Here is a 13,313-nt window from a genome sequence, read left to right on the forward strand (position 1 = left end):
TTAGTAATCTCAGGGAAGGTCAGTGTAATTGTTCAAACCACAAGGGAGGTAAGTGTAAATATCAGAAACCTCAGGGGAGGTTTATGAAATTATCCCTTTTTTAAATCACAGATTCAATTGATTTGATTGGACAAATTAGGTTACTTTTTTTTTTTGTCGGCAACGGTAAATGTCCTATAATTTAATCTAGTCTAATCTAGGAGGAAGGGTTGTGGCAAATTTAAGGGAGGTAGAGGTAGAATTCTGACCTCCAGTATCACCAAAAAGGATGATGACCACCGGATCAAATGTCCAGCTGCGCGGCAAATTAGGTCACTTGCTCCCGACTTTTTCAGTGAGACGTTGCGTGTTTCCGACTTTTTCAGTGACAATCACAGTGGGAATGGGCTCGAGATACTTGTGACAGACGTCAAAAATTTTTCTCCTCTTTCTCCAACAATTTCTTCCAGACTTCTACGCTTCCATCTCCCCGAGTCCTTCTACCTCTCCTTCCCTGCCAGTCTCATCATCTCATTCTCGGGTAAATTGGGTTACCCACGATCATAAAAGGAAAAAAATGAAGATTGCTTCTCCTTTTAAACTCCATGTACTCCTCTTCTCAGAAATTCTCAGCATCATCATCATCGGTGAGTTTTTTTTTTTTAAATTACCTGATTGTACTTCTCAAAACCCCATCTACTTATATAAACCCTCCTATTCTCTCCGGCCTTTTCTCCTTCATTTCTCTCATCAAAGCTGATATTACCATCTCTCTCCCTATCTCTCTGCCATTTCAAAATTTTTGTGCTTTTTTTTTAATATGTTTCCCAAATTATAACGTTCAAATTGGGCCCTATTTTACTTTTTTCCAAGATTTTTAGAGTTTTCTTTGAACAAGTTCTTGTTTTCCACAAATTATTTGTGTAGCATTTGTTTCCAGAAGAGGAGATGGGGATTGGGTGTGTGTTTCTGTGTGTGAAAATGGCGGAGAAAGAAAGATGCAAATTCAGGGCTTTTGGATTTGTACATATGCCAATTGAAGATTCAGGTAAACTAAAGCTATTCGTTTCACTAATTTTTTGTTTTCCTTATTGAAATTCAATTCATTCTTTCTAATAAATATTTCATCAGAAATACTTGATACATGGTTGTTCTTGTATGTTTTATACAGATTTTTGGGGTTTTTACTGTATTCAGATGGGGGATCGGCTGTGCGTTTGGGCCTTTCAAAAGTACAGCAAAAGGAAGGCGTAAATTAATGTTCTTTCACTTGTTAAAATGTTAGTTGAACATTCAGGTGAATGATATCTACTGATATCTTTAATTCTTTTATTTTTCTTTTCTAAATGGTGTTTGAATTTTATCAATTTATTTTCTCAGTATTGCTAATCTTTTCTGACTAAATGATCTTTTTTCTTGCTTTTTTCCAGAGCTGAAACGGGTAACTTTTTTATTTGTTTTGTTACAGATTTATGGACTTCAGAATTTTGGGAGATGGGAATTTAGTTTATTGGCATAGAATTGTTTTAGAGTAAATTTGAATTTATGAAAATTTGGGTTTAAGATTGCTATATTACAGAAAGTGATTCAGGGTTAAATCTCGATTATGGTGTTCCAGGATCTGTAACTTTGCTTGGCAGATTAGGTTTTTCGGCATAAATCTTGATTAGGTTTCCTAGGATATGTAACTTTACTTGGTGGATCATGGTTTTAGGATTTTTATGATTTTCAGTAGCTTCAAACCCGAGATTTTTAATGTGCCTCTGATCACTTGATTTGTTTGATAATTTCGAAAACAGATCATATAGAAGGGGAAGTTATGTGCAAAATCTTTTGTTTTTAATTTTTTAATTTTTATGGTTTGTCAGTTTTGGTCATGTACTATTACATTGGAGGAGTTAGTTTTAGATTTTGACACTTTTTAGTAGCTACTGTTGTAGTGATATCTCACTTTTGCATGATTTATTAGTAAAATGAATACTTTAAGTTGCTTGCTGTTTGTGCTCATAGTTTGAGAGTGACTAGACATTAAGCTATGCTATTTAATGACTTTAGTAGATTGTGAATTTGTGATGCTTGTGCTTTTTACATTGGCGCAATAGATCAAGTGATGAATTTCAGGCTGCTTTTCTTTTGTGGTCATCATTGGAGAGTGATTTTATCTTTCAAACTTCTGCTATTTAATCATCTGGGAAGACTTGTAACTTTGCAGGGGTACTGTCTTTTTACTTGATTGTGATCTTTTAACCATGTTGATTATTGATCAATCACTGTCAAGAATGTTTTAGATTGCTCGCTTGTTGTGGTCATAGATTGGAAGCGTTTTTGCCTTGCATCAACGTTTTTCTTGCATCATGTCCTTTTCTATTGCTATATGGCTGTTTTCTTTTCATAGTCCTTATTTAAGTCTGATGGTTCCTGGCTATTCATTCATATTGTTCCAGAGTCCTAGATGGTAGTTGTGGTTGGTAAAAAGCGCAAATCTGTTCCATTTGTAATTTGACAAATTGGAATTTAGTTTTCCGGATAAGTTGACTTATACTCTCATGTTAGTTTAATTGTGCCACATAATAATGTCCGGAGCAGTATTTCATTTCTCTATATACATGAGTCATTGTTGGATTTAGTATCCTGATTTTAGTTAATAGATGAATGCTGAGTAGCTTTGCTGCATACTCATGAATTATTGCTGGATGTATACGCTTCAAGGAAGATGGATTCTTCCTTGTCTAACTTCTATTACATCCATCTACTTTTTTAAGTTAAACTCTGTTTTTATTAAATGTCTAATTATACGCCTTTTTTGTATTTGTTTATAGTTTTGTGAAGACTTGTGCTTTTAATTTTCGCTAACTAATGCCTATCAGTGTACATAGTTAAGGGTGTTGACTATCGTGCTTTCTAGGGCCCATTAATTGGCTGGTTTGTTTGTCTCAAGTGATTAGCAATCTAGCATCCGAGGACTAACTGATTGTGATTTTCAAAATGTATACACTGTTGCAGTTCTGTCGATTCTTTCAAATTGCTTGCATTCGTTTAGGTCTCAATTTGAGAGTGCTTCTTGCTTTGAGTTTTTTTTCATGGGGATACTTGTTTTTTTTGTCATCTTGTTTATGTCTCATGGGCTATAGTCATTTTGTTTTCACAATTCTAGAATTAACAGTGGTTCTAAAAATGCAGAGCTGTTTGTTTTTCATGTGAAAAGCTCTGGTTGGGTTTTATTGGTGCTTAAATTGGGATGCTTTTAGATACAACTCTTCTATCAGTAGTTTTTCAAATTTGTACTTGTGCCAATGTCTTAGGACAGTTTTGGTCTGTCATGTAGAAGAAGAAGTTATTATTGAAAAGTTTACTGACTTTAGGTACTAAGTATAGAACAGAATAGACAGATGGACGAACACACTCCAGCCAATAACGATTGGCCACATCAGCAACACAATCATCCCTTTTGAGCCATGGCATTTGTCCTTTTACATATATGTTAAAGAAATTGAAGAGAGAAAAAGCTTCTGAAATTGAAGAGAGAAAAAGTGCAGTTTTCTTTGTGAGGATGAGGAAGAAGACGAGAAGAAAGAGAAAGTAAAGGGTTAGAGAGAGGGAGTCGGATGGTTAATGAAAGGAGTGGAGAAAAGGGAACCCGCTACCATCACTGAAAAGTTGGGAGCAGGCAACCTTCTCCCATCAATCACATCTGCATTTGTTTGTTTGAAAAAGAAGGTGGAAGGTTGTATGTTTCTCTAATGCTTCTCAAAGATGACTCCGGATCAGAGTGAGTGTTTTCCATGATTTTCCCCATCTTTGAGACTCTTAATTCTTTTTCTCACCTGCCTTTGCATTTTTTATTTGTTTAATTCATGTTCCCAATTTCCTTTTTATCTGTTTTTTTTTGTCTCGTGTTTTTTTCTGTCTGAAACATATTTGTTTTTGTACGTCTTTCTGAAACTTTTTTTTAGGGGAAAAGAAGTAGTAAAAAGACTTGTTTGTGTGTTAGGGGGTTAAAAAGTAAATAAACTTTTGAAGTAAAATAAAAATCATAGGTAATTTGTTAAATTGATTGGTGTAGAACGCGACAAAATAAACTTCTGAAATTGATTGGTGCACTTTCTTTCTGTCGAGGTCGAGAATCTTTTTTCTTCGTTGTTTCTTTTTCCAATGCGATATCTACGATGAGTGGTCAACTGACGAACTAATTTTTTATCTTTGATTTCTCAATTTATTCCAATTCCAATTTGCTGAGAGCCTAATCATAGCATTATTCTGGATAAGTTCTATGTGAAGAATTGTTTAAATTCACAGCTTGTTTCTTTTCGATTTTTGTCAATCTGATGCCTTTAAATGATTTTTCCCCTCGATTCTGTTGTCTAATGTATAATTTTTTGATATTGCAGGTCCAAAATTTGGAAATTTTCTTCTGTCCTTTCCAAGAACTACTCCAGAATATAGCAGCACGACTCAATACCGTATCCAGCCTACTTTGTGTAAAATTAGTGAGTAGTTTGATTGTACCTTCTTCTGTTCATGTGTATTTTATTGCAGTTTGTACTCTAAATGTTATACCCCTTTTCCTTTGCTCTTTGCAGAAGAGGTTACATCGGACTTTATAACTTGTTGCTTTTCCGTTATTACAGGTTTTTTGCTTTCCTTTTTACCATAATTTCAATTGTTATTCCTTAAATTGTTCATTTGTGGTGACTAAAGTTAGAGTTTCAGTGAGGAGAGTGCTACTTGTTTTCCTGAAATTATGGAATTTGAAAAAAATTTAATATTTTTACGTACTGTATTTATAGTATATGGTCATCGAGACAAATCGTATTTACTCATTAGGGGTATTGGTATCTTATTGATTTTCAATATGAGTGAATATAGTGTAGTTTGATGATTTCTTGACAATGAATACTGAATTTTTTTCAGCTCCTGTTCAGTTGTTTGAGCTCCTATTTTGTTCCCTTTATGTTTCAGTTAGTTCTGAAATGATCAACCCTCTTGATTCTTGATCTAGCTTTCACTTGTTAAGCTATTGTGTGATCCATTTTTCTTTCAACCTTTTTGATCATTCTTCCCATATGATGGCTTTTAAAGCACTTACGAGTGAAGCAGTTTTTCTGACAGAAAAGAAAACGGATATGACTAAGTTGTGCATGTTAGCAATTCTACCCCGCATTGTCATGTAGTTATTTGATCAAATGTATACAAGGGATCCACATGTTATTAACCTTCATAACTGATATGTAAAAGTTAGTACTAGAAATTTGGAATTTATACTCCTTTATTTCCTTACTAAACAATTAGTAATAGTAAGTTTTCTTGCATGTATCATATAACTTGTGCTTGGTGGGTTTTCTTGCTGAGTTGTATTGCTGTGACTGTTTAATTCTAAATATGTTATCAAGTTAGACAAAAAACGTAGAATGGAACTTAATTGGCCAATAGAGTGAGATGAATCTTAACATGGGAAAGAACATGCATATAAGGTATGTTGATGATTGCAAATTGATAGAGCAACTTTGTATCTTCAACTAGATGTCACCAAAGGTACCTTTAATTTGGTAATATAACACTGTATTTTCCTAGCATTTGTCTGGTTTGTAAGACTTATTTTGGCTTTCTTGGTTCTCATTGTAGGATCCAAGTAACTAACTCTACATCAATTCTTTGGAAGTTGATGCTAAGGTATAATATGTTTATTACCTTTCATTTACCAATCACCAAATCGCTTGAGACATTGGACCTTTCCAATCAGTCAATGTAAATATGGCAGGTCTTGTGGTCTTTGGAGTTATTCGCTTTATCTTATTTTAATTGGCTTTATTCCATATTGGTGTAAAACCTTTCTGGTAGTGAAAATATATTGAAATTATAAGGTTGCTTGCACAAAAGACAAAAAGTTTTGGGAATGAATATTGATTTATTTCAAGGAAGGCAGCTTGTCAAAATTTTATGCCTCTATTCATCTTCAAAGAAATGGTTGGCCTTGCTTTAGCTGAAAAAGAGATTGTCCGTTATAATTTTGTTGCAAGATCACAATCTAAAATATTCTTCAAAAAAGGTGTTTTTATAGTGATGTTGGATTGCATAAGCCCTTGCAAAAAATGGAAAAGTTAAGAAGGTTATTTTGAAGATGATGTTACTATTATTTGGGACATTTGAGAGGACTGGTCATCCTTTGAGAGAAATTTTATTGCTATGTTCTGGTCTTTAGCAACATTTTTCTCTCTGTACTATGAAAACACTACCATCTCATTCACTTATATTTTCATGGAAGATTTATGTCGTTCTTGACCTTTTGAGGACAGAAAAGGATGAAAGATGTTTAATCATGTCTTTCTATATAAGAAAGGTATATTCTTCTAATTACCATGTTTCTTTTTATTTTTATTTTATGGTGATGTATTTTTTCAAATGAAATCCACTTTTCTCCCCTATTGTGTACTTGACTCGGCAAAAAAAAAAAAAAAAGATATCAAATTCTGATTTAATTTGCACTATATGCCAGGCAAAGCTTCTTTGCTTGCTATCCTTACAGTCAGATACAATATTGCATGTCACAGAAGAGCTATTTCTATTCCCAAGGAGGTTGCTATGTCTGCTGTGCATTTTATTTTTCATTTTTCTACTATGAACAGAAACAAGTTATATGTTTCAAACTGATTTTGGCTTTTCATACTTGATTTATGTTTTCCAAAAGTTGGTAGTAATTATCATATTCATGTTATATACAACACAATTATGGGTATAATTATAATTAACTTTCAACTAATTATCTTATGAATGCTTAGATACACTTATTCATACAGCACCCCAACGGAAAAGGAAAAAAAAGGCTTTGTGCAAGATATTTTTATTTCACTGTCTCATAGGTCTTGTTTATCAATTTTTTAAAAAGTGCCCCCTCTAAGGTCATCTTAAAAACTGTCTCAATGGTTCTTATTCTTGGAACCTTGAACCCTGATTTTAAAAGGGTTGTTGATGATGATTGATCATATATATAACTAGATGATTTTTTTTTATTTTAACAAACTTTCATGATGACAAAGCAAAACGAAAAACATAGGCGTTCTATTTATCCCTAGCCATCAATGTTCATGTATGAACCATATTGTAGTTTTAATTGAAACTATAAGTTCTATGCTAAATGCAATAGCTATGGCTAAAGAACTCTATTTTAACCATAATAGTTCAGCGTTGGAGAAGCTTCTGGTTTACATCTATTACTTATTTCTTGTATAATATTTTTAAGTGGTGAATGATTAGTAAAGTTTTCTTGTTAATTGTGCAGGCATGTGTAGACTTCGTGGCAAAAGTAGTTGGAGTAACTTCGGGACCAAAAGGAAGAATTTTGGTGTTGCAGATTAAATTGCATCCCAAGATTGTTAAAGATACTGAAAGTGTTTTAAACAGGTAACAAGTCTTACATGGTATATCAGTGTATTTGATATGTACAAGCAATATTAGTGCTGAAATTGCTAGCAAGTTTGTTGTTTTTTTACTAAGAAACAATCATAGCGTTTGCATCAGTTCAAGCAATCTACTTATTTCACTTTGAGGTGACCTTATGGTAGATTCCACAACATGATGTCTTAAAAATTTTCTTCTTCTTATATTTGGCTATGTCAGTTATTCTCATACTTTTAATGGAAGAAGGTGCTATTTGCTTCTTGTTTTCTCTTCTAAATCTTTTAGATTTATTTACTATGATTAAGTGTACTACATTTGGAAAGCCATCAAATAATGATTAAGAGAAGGGGGAATAATGGATAAAAAATGCTCCAGGTATTAGAAATAATTTTGATAAATAATTTGGAGCTTTTTAATGAAGATTTGAGCCTAAAGTCCAACATCTGTATCTGTACTTTCTGTCATTCTGCATTAGAGTGTATTTTTTTGGCATACTAATGCAACAAAATGCATATTTTCGTATGTGGTGTAGTTTATTGGGGCTTAAGAGAGCTTGCAAATTTACAATCTATCATCTCAAAGAAAAGCAAAATGTTTATAGGAATATTATCTTATTCTTAGTTTAGTTATTATTTGCACTTCATGTAATTTACTTGCGCAGAACAGATTGATTGGAGGATGCTTTGGAGTATGTGGGAGTTAAATTAGCGAGGCAGGACGGTGCAAATGTTGCTGAATTTGTTCTCATCTTCGCTCCAATTTATTTTTGTCCGATCTCTAATTTGACCTATTTTTTTATTGTTGTCTACATTGCTCTCTTTAATTAAAGTTATCAAGGTTAAAGGTGACTTTGCTGCCGCTATCAATTGCTTTTGAAATTGCCATTATTGTGTCAAAGCAATTTAAAATGTTCCATTTTCACTTTTCATTGTGTGTGTTTTTTTTTCAGGATGAAACATATTCAGCTCTCATATGGGATTTGATAAAACTACCAAAATGCTTGTTTCAGAACTCAAATTGGCATCAGGGAGGTAATTTGCCATCTTTGTACCATTGCAAGAAGAAAAATCATTTTAAGTTTTAAATTTCTGATGATTGTAGGTTTGCCGGTCATGATTTTGCAAATATTGCTATTGTTAGCGCAGGAAATGATTATGCAGTAGGAAACAGGACTTCCGACTCTTTTCAAAAGTAGGAAGAGAATTAATAAGAAGTGAGACATGGAGCTATGGTAAAAATAGCCTGCACATTGTAGAGGGGATGGAATTTGATCGCGGATATTTTTCTCCTTGACATGATTGGAGTTTTGGATCTCATATTTCTATCTGTTGGTGTATGGTATTTAAGAGGGGAAACTTCTGTATTCGCAATTGCTTTTGGTTGCCTAAAACATCGCATGGATATTTTGAAACGATACTAGGAAGTCTCCAATCGTGATAGTTGCATACAACATTGAGGAGGAAGATCAGGCTCCGTCATTAATAGGTAGTTGCTATTAGAGGCCTTGCCTTCACTGAGTGCTACTATCTCTTGATAGGAAATAATGAGACAAGAATGCTTGAATATGGAATTTATCACATTCTTTCATTCCGAAGGCATTTTTTTATTGCAATTTCAATTAGTTAAATCTACCAAAGGACAGATATTGGGGGGGGGGGGGGAAGATAGATTACAACCTTGAATTCACATTCTAGCACCAATTCTTCTTGGATTTTGAATTGTATTTCCAGTTTAAGAATTTGTCTTGTTTAATCGTAGTTATCTAATTCCAAGATGTTGTACATTATATCACTTATAAAAATTTTCCTAATATATAAACAATCAAGACAAATGTAATAAGTTATAACAATTGTTATTGATATTGAAGTAGGCATGTACCTGCTACTTGCTTTAATATCATATTATTTAGCTTTCTCTAAGTATTTTCCTCCTTTTATTTTGTACTAGAATAATCTCATTCGATGGGCCATGCCAATCTCGTATAACCTCACCGCGCGCTGCGCGGTGCTTACCCTCCTAGTTACACCACAACTGTGATCCACCACTTGTTCATAGGTAGCCCACTGGCAGAGGGTCTCCGGTGGCCAGCCCGTGGAAAGGATAAAAATGCCCGACGAACCAAACAGACTGGTCAACCAAAGAGCGTTCAACCGAAATGATTGTTTGAAGAACCTTCTGAGTCATAATTGCACTTGTCTGGTGGTCCCTTGCTCCAGGACACCAAGTTTGACTGACAAATTAATAACTGGATCTTGGTCCAGTGGTTGGTTAGGAAGAGTCCCTAAATCTCTTCTATGCATTAGATCGGGAGATTTTTTTTTTTTTTTTTTGTCAAAAAGATCGGGAGATTCAAATCTCACCCAATGCATCACACAAGATGCATAATACTTCTTGTTCTTATATAATGAAGTAGTGCACTTATTTGGTCTTATAGTTCATTCCGCAGGCTTTCCTTTCCTTCATAGAATAGGCGTAAAAGTAAGTTAGATAGTTATCATTATCGACAAAGAGAGAGAGAGAGAGAGAGAGAGAGAAATTAACACTTGATATTTTATACTTGTGCAGCAAATTACTCCCTTTTCTTTTATCATCAAGATTCACATACTGATTTTTCCCTTTCTTCTTCATGTTAACTTTATCTTTTTTTGTTGTTCATTTTAGCTTCCAAATTCCTTTGCATAATTGATACTCATAGTCAAGTTACCAAAGATAAAACCCTAAAAGTCAGTATTAATAGTCAAGTTACCAAAGATAAAAACCTAAAAGTCAATATTAATTTTAATGAATATCCTATGTTTTTAATAAAATGTTGCTAATATATTGACGTTTACAATTTTTTGACTTTAGATTATAGTCAATTACTCTCAAACTTTGTCCTATGGATTTGAAATACTCGTGTGTTTTTATTAATGATAGATTCACTCCTAGGGTTTCCTAGTGAGAGATTTTTCTCTTTTAAAATCTGCTATTAAAAGTTTCTTCTCTTCTATATTATTCTGGTGAGAGTTTTATTCTATCCTAAATTTTTTCTTATGATAGCATTTTCAGTTCTTATCTTTTTGTGAAATTTGAGATTTTATAAATTTAGAATCTAATTTCTTAAATTTAAAATTTCTTCATTATTGTCAATCTAAATTTCTCTTTGAACTTGAACAAGTTTTAATCAGGGTCAACTTGTAGAAAAGGAGTGGAGCACATCACGAGTAACTTTTAGACAGACTGAAGTTTTACCAACCTATCAAAACGCAAAAACCACCGCTAGATTAATCAATCTTTCCACCAAACAGGATCTATTAGATTAATCATTCAAGATGTCCAGAATTTACGACAACTGGGAAAGGCTGGTCGGAGCTACACTCCTCAGGGAGGAGCTCCGGCTCATTGCTCAAAGAACTCCAAGCGATCTTTCTTTAGCATCATCAATACCATCACCACCTCCATCACCATCACCATCGCCATCATCTCTAGCCAGGAGTTCATTTACATACGATCAAATTCTCCAAGCCACCAATAACTTCAGCAGGTTCAACTTGATCATGTGTGCCCGCACAGGGGATCTGTTTAGGGGTGCTTTAGAAGCTGGAATTCGGGTAGTGGTGAAGAAAGTTGACTTGTACTTTGTCGATAGAACTTTCTTCATGCAAGAACTGGAATTTTACAACAAAGTTTCTCATCCTAGATTTGTCCCTCTTTTGGGGCATTGCTTGGAGAATGAAAATCACAAGTTTCTTGTTTACAAATATATGCGTCATATGGACTTGCGCAGCTTTTGGTTCAGGAATGTTGTTCCATTTTACGGCGGTAAGAATTTAGATTGGTTGAAGTGGGAAACGAGATTGAAGATAGCAAGAGGAATTGCAGAGGGTCTGTGCTATTTACACCATAAATGTGATCCACCACTTGTTCATAGGTAGCCCATATTCGAATTTGTTAGATTTATTTTTGTTCATTCATCTATTTATTTATTTATTGCATGTATAATATTAAAAAAAAATCTCTTACGACTTGTGTAGGAAGGTTAATCTTACATATGATTTTTTTTTTTATTTTGGAAGGTTTGAATAAATTCTTTTGGTTTTTTTTTTTTTTTTTTTTTTTTTTTGGGGGGGAAGAAACATCGATGCTAGTAGCATACTTCTTGATGATGATTTTGAAGTGCGGCTGGGGAGACTCCATGAGGTCTGTACTCAAGCGAAAGAGACGAATGGGAGTAGGTTTTCCAGGTACGTGTTTGATCAAGTATGCATTTTGGCTAATTTTTGTGTGCTTTCCTTTTAGGATTTTTTTAAAAAGATTCTTCATAGACATTGATTAATATATTTTTCCACGCATGTTCCATTTTCAAGAAAGTACTAAGGAAATAATTTTTTAAAAATGATGTATGTTTTTTTCGATCTTTATTTCAAGGGTCATATTTTTGGAAATGCAAGATTAATTAGGAACAATAAGCAAATACAAGGAAGAGTAGATAAAATTAAATAGGAAAAGTATATAAATGAAGGAAGGGTAATAATTGTTAATATATGTATACATGGCAAATTATGTGAGTTTTAGATGTGCTAACGGATACCAAATGGAAAAATGGTGAAATCTTGTTTAAAGTAAAAAATTCGAAATTATTCAAAGCTACCCATTTGCTGCCTTTCGAATTTCTAATTTCTTGTTTAAGGCAAATTCTTAAGTGCAGAAAAGAACTTCCTTTTTTGGCATTGCCATAAACTAATGAGATATGAGGATTCATTGTCCAAAAGGGCAAAAAATCAACATGAACGGTGAATTTTTATTTATGTTACGAGTGCTAAACTGCTGATTGATTTTCAGCAGCATCCAAATCAGTACTATAGTATGTCTCCTGTACTAATACTGTAGCTTAGCTAAGTTTTGTGACATTCTCTCTTCATTTTGAACAGGGGTTTTGAGAGAAGTATTTCTGGTACGCGGAATCTACATGTAGCTTATATTTTGAGCTGTCCTTTAATGTATAACTGTAAAACTTTCAAAATATGTTTGTCTAAAGCATGAATTGAATGGCCAGGTACATTTGATGCAACGTGTGCCTATGATGTTTACTGCTTTGGAATGGTCTTGCTTGAGCTGGTCACAGGCAGGATGAAATTTAGCCTTGCCAATTATCGTATGACAAAGGATAGCATGGCAAACACCTTGTCCAATGTTAGTTCGCAGGATAAGAAACTTATTCTAAACATCGTAGATGGGTCTTTAACCATAGATGAGGTTCTTTTGAAGGAAATCTGGGCTGTAGCTTTTGTTGCCAAGGCATGCCTGGATCCCAAGCCTTCTAAGCGGCCACAAATGTCAAATGTACTCGAGGCTTTACACAATCCTTCAACTGTTACAAATGGCTCGTGGAAAGGAAAAAGAATCGGATTGATCCAGTTTAATTAGTAGGGATATTGATCTGGTGATTATGAGATCGTTGGTCAGCATTAATCTCGATTCCAGAATTGAAACCTCGTTTCATTTTCTGGGCATGCATGAAAATACTTGTTCTTTCAATGGATAATTGTAAGATCTCGTACTTTTTGTTTCATGTCTTCCATTCTAGAGGGCCTACACACCCTTGGCCACACGAATTAATATGGCTGGTTTCCTATTATATAATCAGCCAATTTTGATAGGGATTGTGCAAAGTTTGGTTGCTACTTTGATTGTTTGCATGTTTGGTATGATAGGAGTAAAAAGAACTTGTAGATCATTTATAACAAAGCCATTCATAAAGTACACTTTGATACAGCAATGGAGGGGGTTGCAAAAAATTAACATTTATGCCTTGAATCATATGTACTAAGCTGGTAACTGTGTTGGATCAACCTTCCATTGCCATGTTGAATTCCATCTGGTATCTTTGGGCTGTAGGCTGTAGAGCCAGATTTGGGCTGTTGGATTAACTAGCGGCCTTTTGAACTGTTGGCCATCAT

At 34.0% G+C, this 13,313-nt stretch overlaps 1 protein-coding gene and 1 long non-coding RNA gene across 9 annotated transcripts; both read left to right on the top strand.

The window, feature by feature from the left end:
- Positions 1-255: 255 nt before the first annotated feature.
- LOC113705663 (uncharacterized) lies at positions 256-8,972 on the top strand. 8 transcript variants are annotated; one of them, XR_011820594.1, is made up of 10 exons: positions 256-626; positions 907-1,027; positions 1,151-3,748; positions 4,368-4,466; positions 4,560-4,607; positions 5,602-5,649; positions 7,256-7,377; positions 8,041-8,218; positions 8,324-8,405; positions 8,515-8,972. It is a non-coding gene; the product is annotated as an uncharacterized lncRNA (long non-coding RNA). The 8 variants fall into 8 exon arrangements; XR_011820591.1 differs by having other exon boundaries at positions 8,520-8,972; XR_011820593.1 differs by having other exon boundaries at positions 8,041-8,142.
- Positions 8,973-10,532: 1,560 nt separating this feature from the next.
- LOC140003804 (probable LRR receptor-like serine/threonine-protein kinase At2g16250) lies at positions 10,533-13,012 on the top strand. Its single transcript, XM_027227582.2, has 4 exons — positions 10,533-11,284; positions 11,487-11,597; positions 12,285-12,307; positions 12,410-13,012. The coding sequence occupies exons 1-4, from the start codon at positions 10,686-10,688 to the stop codon at positions 12,778-12,780; spliced, it is 1,104 nt and encodes a 367-aa protein (XP_027083383.2). The 5' UTR covers positions 10,533-10,685; the 3' UTR covers positions 12,781-13,012.
- Positions 13,013-13,313: the final 301 nt, after the last annotated feature.

Source organism: Coffea arabica, chromosome 8c (genome assembly GCF_036785885.1).
Source record: "Coffea arabica cultivar ET-39 chromosome 8c, Coffea Arabica ET-39 HiFi, whole genome shotgun sequence".
In the NCBI taxonomy this organism is placed as follows: Eukaryota; Viridiplantae; Streptophyta; class Magnoliopsida; order Gentianales; family Rubiaceae; genus Coffea; species Coffea arabica.